General features: G+C 40.5%; 1 protein-coding gene across 7 annotated transcripts in view; it reads right to left on the bottom strand.

Annotated features, from left to right (window-relative positions):
• The window catches only part of FEZ2 (fasciculation and elongation protein zeta 2), a 50424-nt gene extending 33633 nt beyond the window's left edge, over positions 1–16791 (bottom strand). For all 7 annotated transcript variants that reach the window (XM_037807097.1, XM_037807090.1, XM_037807091.1 and 4 more), the window contains exons 1-4: positions 16529–16791; positions 11940–12048; positions 3057–3173; positions 1060–1201 (exon numbers count right to left, since the gene is read on the bottom strand). In XM_037807097.1, the coding sequence (XP_037663025.1) occupies positions 1060–1201; positions 3057–3173; positions 11940–12048; positions 16529–16782 (622 nt within the window). In that variant the 5' untranslated portion in view covers positions 16783–16791. The remainder of the gene's footprint in view (positions 1–1059; positions 1202–3056; positions 3174–11939; positions 12049–16528) is intronic.
• Positions 16792–17085: the final 294 nt, after the last annotated feature.

Below are 17085 nucleotides of genomic sequence, written 5' to 3'. Positions count from 1 at the left end.
AAGTCACTTCTCAAATGTCTGAGAAGAAAAGTGTAACAGAATTTTCTACTTGTCTAAATCAATCATTCCATGAATAGTACTTCAGTCAAGACTGGAAAAGCTTGTACAAGAAAAAGAACAAACACAAAAGCAGAAAGTACACAAACCACCTGCTGACAAACTGCAAGCCATTTAGCAGGGTTCTGGCACACTCATGAAGAGAGAGAAGGAGCTGGTTTGAAAGAATTAAGCTGAATACATATTGAATCTCATGAGCCCCATTGTGCGGATTCTGTTTAAGATTGGGAAGACGAGAAGGAAAAGTATCGCCCATAACCTCACTCCAGCTTTTTCTCAGCACTTCCCCTCACGTGAGACACAATGACGCTCAGCCCATATCTACGGCAGCCACGGTCAGATCAGACCACCCGTAGGAATTCAGTCTACCCAGAGACCTTCCTTAGGTTGAAAGGAAGTCGCACAAATCAAAGCGGCATTAAACAACCTGAATGGATTTGGGCAACTCGACTTCAGAGTTCTGGTCACACCACGAAGATGAAACTAGGTGACAGCATGAGCTGAACAGATAAGGACCCCATCGTCATCTACTCAAGGAGACCAGCCACATGGCAATGATTAGAAGACACTCAGGTAGTGGCGTCAGATCATCATGGCTGGTTACAATTATTTGTAAACTTTTCATGACAACCAACTGTAGAGTTCATTACTCTCATGTATAGCAAACAGATCCATGGTTCCCAAAATTCTTCACCGTAGCACAGAAGACCGCTCTTTTTACAGGTAGGAATTATTAACAGATTAGATTCACCCACTCAGTATTTTCAACAAATAATTACTGAGTATCTGTTCTACACCACGCACGGTGATGGGCAATGGGATTCAAGGGTGAATACGACACAGTCTCTGAGCAATGACAAAAATATGCGAAGAGTAATAGTGCAGCCAGGGATGGGTACGCAGCCCCACCTGGGAGGATCAAAGCTTTATGGGGACAGTTTGACTATTTGTTAGATATTTATAAAAAGCACAAAGAGAATTGACTTAAGGAGGGTTTCTTACTCTCTTCATAACTGCTTGTACTAGATCTCTTAAGGGTTTGAATTTCCTGGGAAAGCATTGAAAGCCGATCAGACTGTATGGCGGTTTCATCATCTTCTGGGTCTGGTGATTCCTGCATCATTTCTTCAATTTCTTCAATAACCTTCCAAAATATACATACCACTGTTAATCAAACACACATAGGGAGAAAGATCTGTCTGTAACATGGCATTCAACCAACCACAGTAAGAACTGCACTAAATTTTCCATTAACCAACAGTGTACAGAGGTGGGTGTTCTGAATAATCAAAATTTTGATTGAAAGAGTGAGCACGGTTTATCGATTCTCAAAAAATTTTACAATATACTAAACACAGAATTAAATAACACATAATTGAATGTGTCCACCACAATTCAGTAGGCCCAACGAGATCTTACAATGTCTGTGAAATGGCACTACAAACACACATAATTTACTCTGGTCACTGAATCAAATAATAAGGCTATGGTTAAAAGAAATCAAATAAGAGAAAGTTTACCATATACCACATGCAAATGCTTAATCTAAAGCTATTTAATCAAAATGACATAAAATTAAGAAAATACAATGGTATAAAAAATGTATACATAAAGCAGGAAATTACCTCTATGACTGCAAAATTTTCCTTTAACAGCAGAAAAAGAATTTCATATATTAATTCAATGAAAGACACAAGGATATAAAAAAAATTTACTTAAAAATACAGACGGTTAGAGAGAAACAAAGCTGCACAAAACCAGAAAAATCTCAGAAAAACAGCTTCCATTTAAACAATGAGATCCACTATCATAAGCACTGTTGCTCAAATCCTACAACAGTGTCTTGTCCTGGAAAGCCAGAAAAAGTAACTCGATAATTAGAAAATAGGGCCAAAGAGTTAAAGAAAAGAAAACTCTTAAAGAAAATACATTAAGTAAAGGCGTAAAATATCGTATACATAATTAACATGCTTTATGAATTAGCAAGCTTGACAGTAACACTCCTACTGAAGGGGGAAGAAAAGTAAATCCGAAGCAGGTGGAATTATGTTAATTAGCAGGAGGCACTGTTAAACAGTACAGTGAGACACTGAAGGAGAGTACACAATCTGTTTCTCTAAGTCTTAAGAACAGAGAGAGCTATGGTATTCAGATTACCAAGGGAACAGTGAATCCTCAGGGTCACTTCCTTCCCTGATACAGCACGTGATCCCTCAAGACACCCTCTAACCTACCATTACTTTGCTTCTTGCACCACACTCTTTCCAGGCTTAGGACAATCCAACCACAACTAAGGAGCATCAAAATGACACAGTTCTAATGCAGTCCTCCTAACCTTGCCCTATTTCCTTACTGACCTCGTCTTTCCAACCTAAAATAAAATGTGGTAGAATTCACAGTCTGGGTAGCCGTAGAACATTTTATTTCAGAAAGAAGTTCTTGTATCACATTTTGACAATACAATAGAGGTGGGAAGAGTATTTCGAAAATGAGCAAGCTGATTCAACTGGTTTAAAATAAATACAGAGTTGACATTATTATAGCATTCCACATGATTAACACTCACTTCTTTCTAGGGCACATGATATGTACTTCTAATACATGCTAATGATTTCTGCCCAAAGTTTTACAATAACTAAATAATTTCTACATAGATACATTATAGTTTACTCACGTTTGGCTAAATTTAGGAAAGTAGAAAATGCACAATATTTTTTCTGATTTGGGTTTAAGAAACAAGCCTCCCTTAGTAACTTTGCTATACTGTTCAGCAATGCCTAAATTGGAAAATCTTCCCAATTAACATAATCCCATCTGCTTCAGATTACTACAGTTTCTCCTCCCTCCCCACCCAGGGGAAGTGTTACCTGTTAAGCCTATATAACCAGAAAACACAGGAAAATTCAGTACATGCCAACAACCACTTATCACCACAGTAACAAATCATTTTTCAGCTCAAAACTCCCTTTTCCTTTCTCTGAGGAATGTCTCCTTCCTACCTGGTCTGCAGTGAAGAGGGGCTCGTGGCTGACGCAGGAGACGATGATTGAATGCATGTCCAGCTGTTCTCTCAGGTCCTCGTCATCTGATGTATCGAGGAGCAAACCGTCACTTACCTAAAAACAAAATTACAGGCTGTTAAAAGCAGGACATTCTGATCAAAACATAATCAAAGTCCCTGGGAAAATGAGACTACAGAGAAAAACATCTGCTGTGAACTCTCCCTCCAAAGGAGGAACTCATGACAATCCCATGTGCCAGGCAGTGTGTGAAGTGTTCACACATTCCATCTCACACAGAAATAAGGGGAATGTGGAATAAATATGAAATTGCTAAGGAGTTGCACAAATCCCCTACTATCCAATACAGGCACATATTTAGCTGTTTTTCCCAAGGGGAAAAGAGTGATAAAAAAGCTGACTGGTAAGTAGGAAAAAACAGTGTTCATTAGAAAGCTGTAGAGAGAGGAAATTACAGCATACTGGGGAAGGGGAAAGAAGACAGATTTAGCAACAAATATTATTTAGTTAACAGTCTAATAGTAGGATTAGTTTGTGTTAAAATTCCACAGAAAACATAAAATTGATTACTTGCAAACTAACATCTAATATTCAGAGTAAAAGACAAGTAATCAACAATGTGGCAAACCAGAACTAGCCACGAGAGTCTCAACCCTTCTAGTGAACATCTCTTCTTCCAAGAACGAGTATCTCGAAAGACATCTTTAAACCTAGCTGAGCTGGAGATTTTCCGCCTGCCTCACCACCACTTTCTACCCTGCTCTGTGCCCCCAGGAAACTGGCCTTTATGGGCTACATCAAAGGAGTCCCTTAACTTCTGGCTTCCTGTTGGCTCTGGCTCCATTGGGAGACATAGGCAGGAGACTAAGATGGGAGGGTGAGGGCTGGATGTTTATTCCACCAGCTCCTTCTCTGCCAAAGGCAGGCCCCTCCCCTCAGCCTCCCTCCCCTTGCCCTCACAAGCCCAGGGGTGATAAGGATGCAGCTTTGAGTAGCCAGCCCTGGGGACTACACCATGCCTAGCTGGTTTCCCTTAAACCTGCCCACCCCATGTAAACATTAAAATCTCCTAAATTGCCCCATTTGAGTATGACATCTCTCTCATACTAGAATTCTAGCTGACAGTATAACCATTCCTAGATGAACAATACTGCTTATATATAACCTAATGGGCAAAAGGGAAAATATTCAACAATTCTGATCAGAAGCAGAAGTTTCAGAACCACTGAGTCATACATTTTAGGTGAAACTAGAGAAATAAAGAGGAAAAGGAAAGGAAAGGGCTGGAAAAGAATCTTTAAAAGAAAAAAAAAAAAGCACTCCTTACTCTAAGGAACATGAATCTCTAAATATGTTATCCTACCTGGAAGTACATAAGCACTAGTTTTTATTTTTATGTGCTTAAATAAAACAGAATAAAAAATGACTAGAAGTTGTAGGAATGTATTTTATTGCCTAAACTGCAGAGGATTTTCAAATCCAATAATACAGACAGGAAGCTAGATATAAGTCAGTATGGATACAATGCAGTAACCAGAAAAGAGGATTCATTCATTTAGCAAATATTTGCTAAGAGCCTACTATGTGTAAGCTGCCAGGGTCATGATGGTCAAGAAGCAGAGTTCTCCTGTTTTTCCCCACAAGGTTCTTGCCCAGTCACATGGGGCAACCAAATGAGAAAATTGGCAATTTCAGTATATTGGTATAAGTGCAGTGCTGACAAGTGGAACACCCAACCCAGATTGGGGGGGGAGAGTGGCTTCGTGGTGGGATGGGAGGAATGTTTCCTGGTTCATGTTGAACTGAAGGATGAACAGGAACCACCCAGGGACAGGGGGTAGACATTCTAGCAGAGAATGTGGCATTTAGAGATGCCCATTGGCAGAAAGGGAAGAAAAGCCAAAAGTAAGAGGAAAATATGGCACATTCATGTGGCAGGAGAAGCTGTTTGCTGGGTGGGGAGAGGAGGTGGGGTGAGCTGGGAGGCAAGAGCAGGAGTTCAGACAAATGAACATTCAGAAAACAAAACATGAAAGGTGTTATCTTCTAGCCAAAAGAAGAGAGTCTGTTGAGGAGAAAGTAGTCAATAAATTTCAAAGGCTACATGTAAATCCAATAATTTTAACAACAGGGTAACTCTGGCTAAGGCAGTTTGAATGGAATGGTGAAGGTAAAACAGAGCGGGCCAGAGACTGAACAGGTGTCAAAGCTGTCAAAAAAAATGTGGCTGTGAAGGAGAAAGGAGAAAGGAGAACTGGGTTGATGGCTGATGGGGCAAGACTATGTGGAATGAAGGAGGGGTTGGTTAAGATAGGAGAGATGTTGGCACCTGCTTCAATGATAATGAAGGGAAAATGCTAGTAGTAAGAGAAAAGCTGGAGATAAAGGAGGGAAAGAGAGGTTAAGGTTTACAGTGAAATCTTCCCATATAGCAGGATGAGTAAGATGGACAGGCAGAGATGCAGGTGACTACACGTGGACAAGGACAAGGATAATGAAAAATAATAGAACAAATGATGGATTTTGTTTTCAGGCTAGAGAAAGAAGAAAAATGCCAAGAGAAGGGGCCTCATATGTAGACATAACAAGAGTGGACTTCTGTTTAAAACGTGGTTGTGAACACAGGAATGCCTTTGCTCCCTCCTAAAACGCCATTAAAATAATAGTTAAAGAATAAAAAAGAAGTATAAATCCTCAAAGCCAAGAAGAATAAGAGCACAGATAGCAGCAGAAGAAATAGGTGAACAATATTCTAGAAACTGAAAAGCAGGCGAATGGATGTTAACCCCTAAATCTAATCCTGCAAGGGGATGCCAATAAAAAGGAAGCAGAGACTCACCAAAAAAGCCAAAACGAAACAAAAACAAAAAAGGGGGCCATCAGGTAACTCGAGTGAAGGTACATGTTGACACTGAAATCAGGAGGCTCGGTAGGGCTGCATGAATGCCAGTAATTGGGAGAAATTAGTCCCACACCTCCCCTATCCAGGTGATAGTCATCTCCCACCACTGGCAGAAGTCAGGGTTATTCTTTAGAACGGCTGGACCTGGGGTCCTGCAGGCATCCAAGGCATGCGAGAAGGGGGTGGGAGGGGCAGGAAAAGGGAGAGGAGACACTACACAGAAAACCAAGTATAAAGTAAAAATCTGCAAAATGAACCATGAGACCTGCAGCCCCTTTTCTCGTCTTCGGCTTCCAGAACACCGACCAAGAGGTTGAGTTTCTATCACTAACCAGGAAGTTGGAGCAATCTTTTGTGGAAACTGACCCAACGTGTGTTCACACCTACAGAAACTGTCACTTGGGGGTCCCTCAATCAAACCACAGAGCCTGAACCAATCACTGCACAGTCACCTGTGCCAAGCCCCGCCCACACTCACAGAACTTCCTACCCACCTTTCAGTGCTTCAATCACAAACACAAATGAACAATCAAGACCCTCCAGACATCTGAGAAAATTCTTCAGCATAGAGAATAGAGATCAAGAGAAAAAAGATCTCAGAGGACACATGGATAACAATCAGAGCAGAAGACATTTCAAGAAGTTGTAATTAATACTCAAAGGAGATTTTTTAAAAAGATATTGCATCCAAGAATTATGATCAGGATATCATTAAAAAAAAAAAAAAAGTGAACAAGAAAGAGTTTTCGGAAAGTAGAAACATAATAGAACACTGGGGTGATGAATGCACAACTATATGATGGTACTGTGAACAACTGATTGTACACTTTGGATGATTGTATGGTATGTGAATATCTCAATAAAATTGAATTTAAAAATACATATATAATAGAAGAAATTTTAAAAAATCAGTAGAAGTTTTGGAAATCAAAGGTCAGAAAATCACCCAGAGCATAAGGGGAAAAAAAAGAAAAAAAAAGAGTTGGCAAATGGAAATAAAAAGATGTTAAAATACATAAAGAGAGAATTAATCCAGAGCGGTTCAATCAGAGTAATACATATTCCAGGAGAGAAGGAAAGAAAACAAAAATCAAGACAAAAACATTATCAAAGAAATACAAGAAAATTTCACAAATTTCAAGGAGTTTCTCTTGATTAAAAAAGGCCTTCTGAGTGCCCTACGACTGAAAAAGGAGCTATGGGAGCTAGGCCAGACCACACAGGGCAGGTCCAGGATCAAAGAGTAATGGAAATAACAGGTCAGACTAGGTTTAATGGCTTTCACTTCATTTTACCACCAGCCTAGCAAACAAGGAGTGTGGAGGATACATTTAAAATTGAGGATACAATTGAGTCAATATAGGCCCCCAGGGCCTCCCTAATTCGATACACAAGAATATCTAATGTTTAACGGTCAACGCAACCCAAAGAGGAAGAAATCTGAGGATGAGAAATGCAAAGGAACCACTGGCATGCTGCCTTCCGCAACATTAGGCTGGGAGAGGTGCCACATCAGCATGCCCAGAGTCTACCTCCTATTATACAGTGCCATTCCGAGCTCCACCACTGTGACGACACACCTTCTCACTCCATTCCTCACTGCACCAACAGCCCAGGAAAGGCCTTGCCATAGCCTTCAACACATCCTCATGAAATTTCAGTGTGTGAAGAAAAGAACCTAAAAGCTTCCAGAGAGAAAGCATCATCATATTAAAAGGATTAGGAATCAAAATGGCATTTGGATTGTCAACAGCAACAATAGAAGCTAGAAAGCAATGAATGTAATTTCCATGTTTTCAGTGAATTCCACTCCAAAATCCTATATTCAGCTAAACTAACAATTACACAAGAGCATAAAATGAAGATATTTTCAGACATGCCACTTCTCAAAGAATTTACACCCATGCACCCTTTCTCAGAAAGTTACTGCAGAATATGTTCCACCAAAACCAGGAGGAAAACTAAGAGCAAAAAAACACATGGAATCTAATACAAGAGAGGTGAAGGGAATTCTTACAATGATAGCAAAGGGAAGAACCCAGTAGTGCGAAGACAGACTACCGAGTAATCAGTACAGATTAGAATTGTTACTGCAGACGGTATCAAGACAGGGTAACAAAGACAGAGAAGGAGAGACTGACTGATAGATTACCTAGTATATTTCATTTACTAAAATGAATTATATGGCTCTGTTGAGGCTGAACTGATGACCTAATTGTAAACTAAATAAACCACAAGAAAGGCAATTATTACCCCAGAGGGGAAATGTTCAAAACAGGAAATTTAATCATGATATACTAAAATGGGCCAACTGTGAACATTTAAATAGTCAAAATAATGTAAATGATGAGGATTCACCAAATATTGTGATATAATTATATTAGGAAAATGGAAGGAGGAGAAGTTTTTGTGAGGACCATGGTATTGGGGGTTGGGGGAAAGACTATAAGAGAGCAAAACTCTGGATGAAGTCTAACAATAAAAAATATAGTCAAGTAAAATGATATCAGTATGTTATCTACTAGAAGAAACAGCTGAAGAAGTTAAAAGTAGTTACCTCCATTAAATAAAATTCAAGGTTGGGTAAGTGGGGCAGCAGACTGGTTTTTCATTTTAAATCCTGTAGCTATAGTTTACTTTTTAAACATGACAGTTATTCCTTTAATAATTTAGTTTTAAGAAGGGGGAAAGGTCAAGAGACCAGGATCTTGATGAAAAGGATGTGTGCTTCAGATTGTAGAAGTAGAGATAAAAAGTGCCACAATATGATCATAAGACTATGTGGATAACGGTGAAGTAGACCTAACAATTACCCTCACTGATCCCTAAACTTCCTCCCACAAAAATCACTCTTCTGTGCTGCAGGCTGAGGAGCACAATTTCGTTTAATTTTTCCCCATCTGGACTATTAACAAATAAAAGCTTTAATTTTAAAATTACAGCTAAAGATGTTATTTTCTTTCTGTTTCTACTCTTGAAGATATAAACATTCCTAAGACAAGGTCCCTGTCCTTGAAGAGATGAGCACGATAAGAGGGAAGAGGTGGCACAGGAGATGTTCCTAAGCCAAAATAACTTGAAGCACTTTATCACATAACCATATTCAAGAACGGCAATCTTCAGAATACGTTTATGACTATTGCCAAAATGCATGAATGATACCGATAAACCATCAGAATAAATTTCCATGACAACAGAAATAATGATGTTAGATCATTTTTCCAGGGAGGGAGCCAAGCCCATTCCCCACAGAGATGGCATATGCCAAGGGCTGAAATCACTTTCAGGCTTTGCAAAGTAACCGTGGCTGTCACGGATATCATTCTTCCTTCTCCCACTAGGCATACATGTCTCCTCATAATTGCCAAGCATTCCCATCACCCCTTCCTGTGCCAGAGTTAGAATAGAGCTGGTGCTGCATGAAACTGAGAAGCATCAAATGGAAAAAAACATGCCCATGTAAGAATTTGGAGTGTACTAACTGCCTTATTCTAGAAAGGACCTGTCAAATTTAAAAGTGTGCCATCTCAAACTTCAATGAAGGAAAAATAGAAAACTGAAACCTAGCCAATTTGTGGTTTTCCTAAATGTTTTTCTTATCTTAATGCAAAAAAATTCTTCTTTTGTCAATAAATAATTTCCTATAGATCCTGGTTTGCAGCTGGAATAATCCAAAGAATGCTTCCAAAAGGTAAATTTTGCACAGTTCAGTCATGGAGAGAACAGAGAAGCCAGCTGGCAATAGTAAGTAAAATAACTTTCACAGGTAAAAAAATATATATACCTTTAATTATATGCTATCTATTTGAATGACACAGTTATTTCTTAAATCATCCTTGTTGCCCATTTGTTCTTCAGGAACTGAATGTGCACTACTTCTTGAAGAACAGAATTTGACTTTCAATTCCATTCATCACACCTGAGTAGTCACGTCACATGTCACACATCACAATAGAGGAATCAAGCTCATCTGTCCACTTTAACCTGCTGAGTTTTTCCAGGCAAGGCTGTTACAATTAGTACTAGTATAAACCTGCAGTACTAATCAACTCCCTCCGCTGCATCATTACTCTGACATTGAAAACAATATTCAAAAAGGAGAAAAAAGGGACTGACCTCCCAAGATACAATCTAAGAAAAATACAAGATACATATTTTATTCAATAAGCTGGATTTGAGTGTCCCATTCATGCTGTTAACATATTTCTCCTTGAAACTATGAAAGGATCTCTTCTAAGCTATTTTTCAGTACATCAAACAAAAAAGTACTCAAAAGCTACTATGGATTCAGTAATATGTTAAATAATACAAAAAATAGTTTAAAAAAAACAAAAAACAAAACTTTATATCACAGTCTCTGACCTTATAATCTCTCTGAAGAGGTTATTCATTCAACAAACAATTTTCTTGGTATGTTCTATGTGCCAGGCACAGTGGTAATTACTAAAAAGTGGTAGTCACTAAAAAGACAAAACACAAATACTACCACGAAGTCATAATCTAGTGACAGACTCGGAAATACCCAACTAATAAGAGAAGACAGAAATGACTTCACAGAGACAAGGACAAAGTGCTGTGGGAGTACCGGGACTAGCACACGTGAGACAGCAGGGCTAAATTCTGTGGGACAGATACCAAGTCCTTTAAGAGTGCACACACTCGCAAGTGTAACTAATTCCCACAAAAAGGAGTGCATTTTCTTTCCTTACAGGGATTTAGGCCAGTGCTGGATGATTATCTGTCAGAGATGCTATAGATGGGGATTCCCTCCAAGTGAGAGGTTGGATTAAGTGTCCTTTAATGTCCCTTCCAACTCTAAAACTGTATAATTCCATGAGATCAGCAAAGGCTAAAACAGTAATAGGAAGCTTTAGAGAAGAAGGGAAACTTGAACTGAGCCCAAAACGATAGCTAGGATCTAAATAAACAGAAGGCAGAGCATAAGATATTTTGTTTCGTTCCTTTTTCACTAAATGCATGCCAGGTTAGTCTGCAACAGCTTTAAGGGGCTAATAACTGGAACAAACTAAGAATTCTATATCTACTAGAATACTGGAAAATAGGTAAGAATTCTGTATTTCCATAGAAAACAAGAGGCAGCTGGCTTTTCTGAATCCCATATTTAAGAAAGTAATTTTCATGGCAACATCAAAAATATTTAATATACTGAGAGCCCTCCTGCATGCACTCCAAACAATCACACAATCACATTTAGTGAAATACAGAGCATGCCAGATGTGGCATGAGTTAACATTGTTATTTGATAAGGAACTTGAACAGTCAGGCCCTGAAACTTACATAATTTGGCCAGGTTTCTCATTGGCTTTAAACAAACTTGACACTGATTCTCCATTAAAAGTAATTCTCTTCCCTGCCACCCTAGCTGTCCACCACCTGTGATCACACTTCTTACTCAAGGCATCTTCACTTTGCAATACCAGAACATAAATGGTAGTCTCAAACAAGATAAGTTAGCAGCCCTTAAAAAAACAAAAGCGGAAATGTCTTTTAAAGGTTCCTCAATACTCATTCACAGGAATATGCAGTTTCCTGACAATATGCCATCTCTAGCAAGTCATTAAATTCATCAAAAAGTTACCTCCATATTGATATTCCAATATCTTCAACTATAAATCAAAGGCAAGAATTTTGAAAGTTCTCAGCACATCAAAATTGCTGTTATTTAAGCTGGAAAAAATGCTGCTCACTGTTGTCTATACACAGAAGACAGAAATATAGCTAAGCATGCAAAGTGAGTGGAAGCTGGGGGAGGAATTAGAGGAATGTGCCATCAAACTTACAGCAACAAAGCCAAGAAGGCAATATAGCAACTTTCCAATTTCTAGAAGCATGGAAAGAAGCAACTCGATGAATATGTATTAAACATAAATGCTACTGTTGTTTTAGTTCCATTATCAGCATCAGTTATTCAGAGACTACCGGTCCATTTCCCAACTTACCCCTTTTTCTGAGAGGTTCAGAGTAAGCAAATGCAAGGTTCTGGTATGGGATGACTTCCAGTCCACAGGCATTACATTTCCATAATTGTCTGTCAGGGCATTCCAAATCCTTAAAAAGAAGAAAACTACAATCATGGCAAGTCAACATTTTCTATGTCTTTTATTAAACAAATAGCTAACACTATAATGGAAGAAGAAAGAACAGCAAATATCAGAGCTGAAAATCAGAAGGCATCAGAAGGCATACGGTTTCTCAGAAAAACGTATCAACAAAGTAGAGCTCCTTGAACAAGACCAAGTAAAAATCATGTAATTGGGCTGACAAGAAATCCTGAGACAAGGTACGTGGTGCAGAAAATTTTTCCAAAGTAGATATGTTTCCAGCACCTATATGTTTGCAAAGTATTACTACTAATAATTATAGCTAACACTTCCACTGTACTAGCTACAGGCACTGCCCTAAGAAGTTTGTGTATATTGACTCACTTAATCCTCAAAAACAACATTGTCAAGTAGGAACCATTATTATCCCCATTTTACAGATGAGGAAACTGAAGCATAAGGAGGTTAATGTTTCCAGGCCTTACAGGTAATAAGTACACTATACCTGTGGTGGCTTGGAGTTAGGTTCCCAGCAAAACATGTTCTTAATCTTAATCCATTCCTGTGGATATGAATCCATTGGAAATAGATCTTTTGATGAGGCTACTTCAGTTAAAGTGTGACCCAACTGAATCAGATTGAGCTTTAACCTGGATTACTGGAGACCTTTATAAATAGAGTGAAAGTCAGGGAGAAGCCGGGGGAAAAAAGCCGGAAGCAGGAAGCCAATGCCACCCAGAGAAGAAATGCCATTTGCACTGCCACGCAACAAAAAAAGCCAAGCAGGCAGCTCCAGGATACCACAGTCTTTTGGAAGAAAGGATCACCTTGCTGACAGCTCAATTTTGGACCTCTCCTGGCCTCAAAAATGTGAGCCCATAAATTCCCATTGTTTAAGCCAACCCATTGTATAATATTTGTCTTAGCAGCCAGAAAACTAAAACAATACTTAACACTTATTTTCCTTCTATAACTTCAAACTTATAGACCATTTCTTAAAAGTGAATAGTCCCTCTAGCCAAAGATTTGTTGTTCTTTCTGGACAAAGGTATCTCTATACAGGTTCAGTGTAAGTGGAGAGCAGAGTTTAATATCTAGTTTGCAATAGCATAAAGACTAAGACAGAGATGAAATGCAAGGGGAAACAAATGGAGAACACAGTAAAATGAGTACAGGTTACAGCCACTGCAGTTACCCCTATCTAAATATCAAATAGCATTTGCAGGAGGCAGTAAGGTAAAATGAAAAGGGCACCTGACTAAAATTCAGGAAACACAGACTCTTTAGGTAACAGCCACCCTTCTATAAAAGAAGCTTGTACAAGAGTAGTAGACTTATCTTCCAGCTCGATTACTCTAAGCATTAGTTCAAACTAGTTATATTGAGTAAAGTCCCAAACCAAACCAGGTAAGAACAAATTCCAATTTCATGACTGAAATTCAGCTTTTAGTACCACAATAACAGTCAGCATAATAAAGCATGAAGTTTTATGAAAAGATAGAGTTCAGAGATACGAATGAGATGAAATCTTACTGGGGCAAGTAAAGTTAAACACCATACATATAAGCTACTTAGTGGCTGGAACTATACACAATGATGTCATGAAGACTGAAAAAAAAACAAAAAAATGTATTTGTACATAATGGATATCTAATTGTGAATAAGCAATTAAATAATTGAGGTGTTTTTTCCAAGCGTATAAGCCACTGGGATACAAAACCAATACCAAAGAGGCATAAAAATAAGAATGCAAGATTTAAAAATAGAGAAGCAACATACTTGATTTAACAAATAGGATCTGGTGTAAAAGAGAAGCACTGGGACCACAACTGCCAAAAGCATAAAATCCCAAAATGATGTTTGGCTTTGGAATGCACATTAGCCTCACTGAAAAATGTGAATGCAAGAAGATGTAGAAAGCTGGCTCATTTACCCAGCAAATCCCCATATGCATGGTTCATTCCTAGTCTCCTCTGTTGGAATCACATCCTCTCTAATGCCAGCATGCCAGAATGAGAAGCAACACTTCAGGATTGCTGAGTTTGCTGGGTTTCTGGCCCATACCCTCCTGGGTGAAAGATTTTCAAATAAGAACTGATTGTATACCTAACCCTGGCCACGGACTTTAGTAGGATTTTCTACCAGGTGAAGACAGTCTAGAGTTTTGGGTTTTGGTTTGGTCTACTTGTTTGTGCCTTCTTGAATGAGACTATAAGAAAGGACAAGTGAAGTGGAATATTTTACGTCAAAGAAGAGACTGTGGGTGAATTTGATCTTCCAAGAAAATGGAGGATCCCCACCAAGGTCAGAACAGTTGTAACCCGAAGGACACAGGGCCGACTTAAGTGAAAGATTTCTAGACTTCTCCACTCAAGACATATGAACAGCCTTCATCCTTATCATGTATTACAACCAATCATAACCAAGTGTCAGGACAGCTTTTTTCCAAGGTCAAAGTCCTGTTGACACTGAATCCTGCACAAGAGCCTCCTAACATCAAACCTTGGTAGATAAGTACAATCCATAAACTAAAACTGGGGCTCAAAGCAGTTAAACAAAGTGCCCTTAGACAGGGTAATCCCTGAATAAAAAACTCTCAACTCTAATGAAGGAGCAGGAATGGACTCTATGAAGCAGTGGGGAGCAGACTCATGCAATGGAAAGAGACAAAGCAGAAGTGATCAGAACCCGGCCCATGAGAAGAAAGCTTTCTCACACATCCCCAAACCAAGGGACATGCATTACCACCCTAGACCTACTAAAAACCATTATCAAATGGAACAAAATATTTTTTAAGTTTTACATCAACCTAGGATTTAAGCAAAGGCTAAAATAAACCACTTTCTAGAGAATACAGTTGAAGCAAAAACAGGGATCCTAACTGTCTATGTACGGCTACTCTGTTTTAATTAAGTTACTCTTGATATGCCCAAATAGATGAAAAATATAATTTTAAAATCCAGAATATGTCCTGAGTCCTGGTGATCGAGAGTACGTAAATCTTCATATATATATATATGTACACATGTATACATAAATAATCTTCCCTTTGGAAACAGACCTCAAAAGTGTCATCTTTGGCATGCGTATTTGTTTGTATAAAACCCAGTCATAAGCTTTTCCCTCTAGTACCAATAAAAAAGTGGCACCACCAAATGGCACCACTGCTTACAATGTTTACGGGCTCCCATTCCCAAAGCCCTCTTTTCTCAAAGTTCCTACTGCATCCCTGATCAATCGCCTGGTTCACAGAGGAAATAGAGGCCATCAGGCTGGAAGTGCCTTTCTATGCCCACAGATTCCTTCTTTATTTCCCAAAAATGTCTTCCCTAATCTCTAATCCCTCCACATACCAATGTGCTAAAATTCCATCCCAATCCATGTCCTCAGACCTTACTCTATTAATTTTACCTTCAGTCTCCCCAGTGGTGGCTCCTCCCCTTACATATAAGATTTGCTTTCCTTTTACCATCTTCTGAAGTAAAACTTTGCAGCAGTCACAACCTTCATCTAACCATGTTATAACTGGGGAACGAGGCAGTTAAATAGGAACGAGGCAGTTAAATAAAGTGCCCCAGAAACTCAGCAGCCGCCTTTGCCGCCGCCTTCCCTAAACCTCAGAGAACTTCCTCTCATTGCACTTAATTACCTATTTAAGCACGGGTCTCCCCCAACTGACTGAGATCTTATGATTATACACAGAGCCCTTCGTCTTTGCCTCCGAGGCTGCTTGCACTCCGCCTGGTCACTGGAAGGGCCCAATAAATACCTGTGACATAAAAAGTGCTTCATATTTGATACCTTTGTGGGTGCTATATCCTTGGCCTAGAATCCTAGACTTTTCTTCACCTGCCAAATGCCCTCTCATCCATGCAGTTCCACTTTTCACACCTCTTTTCCTAGGAAGGCTTTCCGGACTCTCCCACACATACCCCCTTTTAAATCTCCCATAATTTGCAGATCTATCCATTACAGCACTTATCACACCCCTACACATATTGGTTTACGGATCTATCTCCTAGCCTGGGCTGTGCCCTACTTCAGAGGGGCACTGTGCAGTCATTTTAGTACTCCAAGTACGAAACTGTCTGGCACTTTAATCGGGTGCTTGATAAATCCGAGCTGAATGATATGAATGGCTGCGCATGTGCACGTGCATGTACAGTCTCTAACGACAAGCTCTGTACTAGGATATTCCCTCTAAACCAAACCGACGTGAAGAAGAAATGCCTCAGGTTTTAAAGGAGCGTGGGGGTCGGGGAAGCCAGGAGTTTAAGTCGCTGAGTGTGCAGACAGGCCGCAAAGGCCGAGAGCCCCAAGGCGGGAGGTGGCGAGAGCGGGACGGGGCGGTGCCGCCCGAGCCCAAGGAGGCGGAAGGAGAGAGCGGGGAGGAGCCTGGGGCGGGAGACCCCGGGAGACTGCGGGCCGCAGATAAAGCAAGGGGCAGGGGAGGGGCAGGGGAGGCTCCCGTCCGGGCCCGCACTCACTCATCCCCCTGCAAGAGGCTGTGCTCGGTGATGGGCCGCACCACCGCCCTCGGGGGCTCGGCGCCCGGACCCGAGGGGCGGAAACACAGGCTCAGCTTCTCCTCCAAGCTGCAGGCCAGCGCCGGGAAGTCGTCGCCTTCCCCACCCGCCCCTGCCCCGTCTTCGGGGCTAGTGTTACAGTTCTCCTGGTCCAGGAGGCTCCGGGCCGGTTCCTGGAACTCATAGAATTCCTGCCAGTCCCCGTCCGCCGCCATCGCCGCCCGGCACCGTCGCGTGCCCCGCCCCAGCCGGCCCCGCCCCGCCGCCGAGACCACGCCCCGCCGCCGAGACCACGCCCTCACGCGCCCGCTTCCGGGGGCTATACAGTCCCAGGCCCGCTGGACTCCTGGTCGTCACTTTTCCTCGCTCTTCTCAGTTGTCGTCTGCAGGTTCCTAGAAAATAGGACCTTCACTGCGTTGGGTCACTTCCTATATTTTCTATCGTTTAGGAATAGGTTTCCTCTTAGACTCCCTTACAGGAAACCTGGACCAAATGTGGCCAAAATAAAGGACTTCTT

The sequence above is a fragment of the Choloepus didactylus genome, chromosome 17 (genome assembly GCF_015220235.1).
Source record: "Choloepus didactylus isolate mChoDid1 chromosome 17, mChoDid1.pri, whole genome shotgun sequence".
Classification (NCBI taxonomy): domain Eukaryota; kingdom Metazoa; phylum Chordata; class Mammalia; order Pilosa; family Megalonychidae; genus Choloepus; species Choloepus didactylus.
The sequence above is the reverse complement of the archived record's forward strand: the minus strand, read 5'-3'. Positions and strand labels throughout refer to the sequence as shown.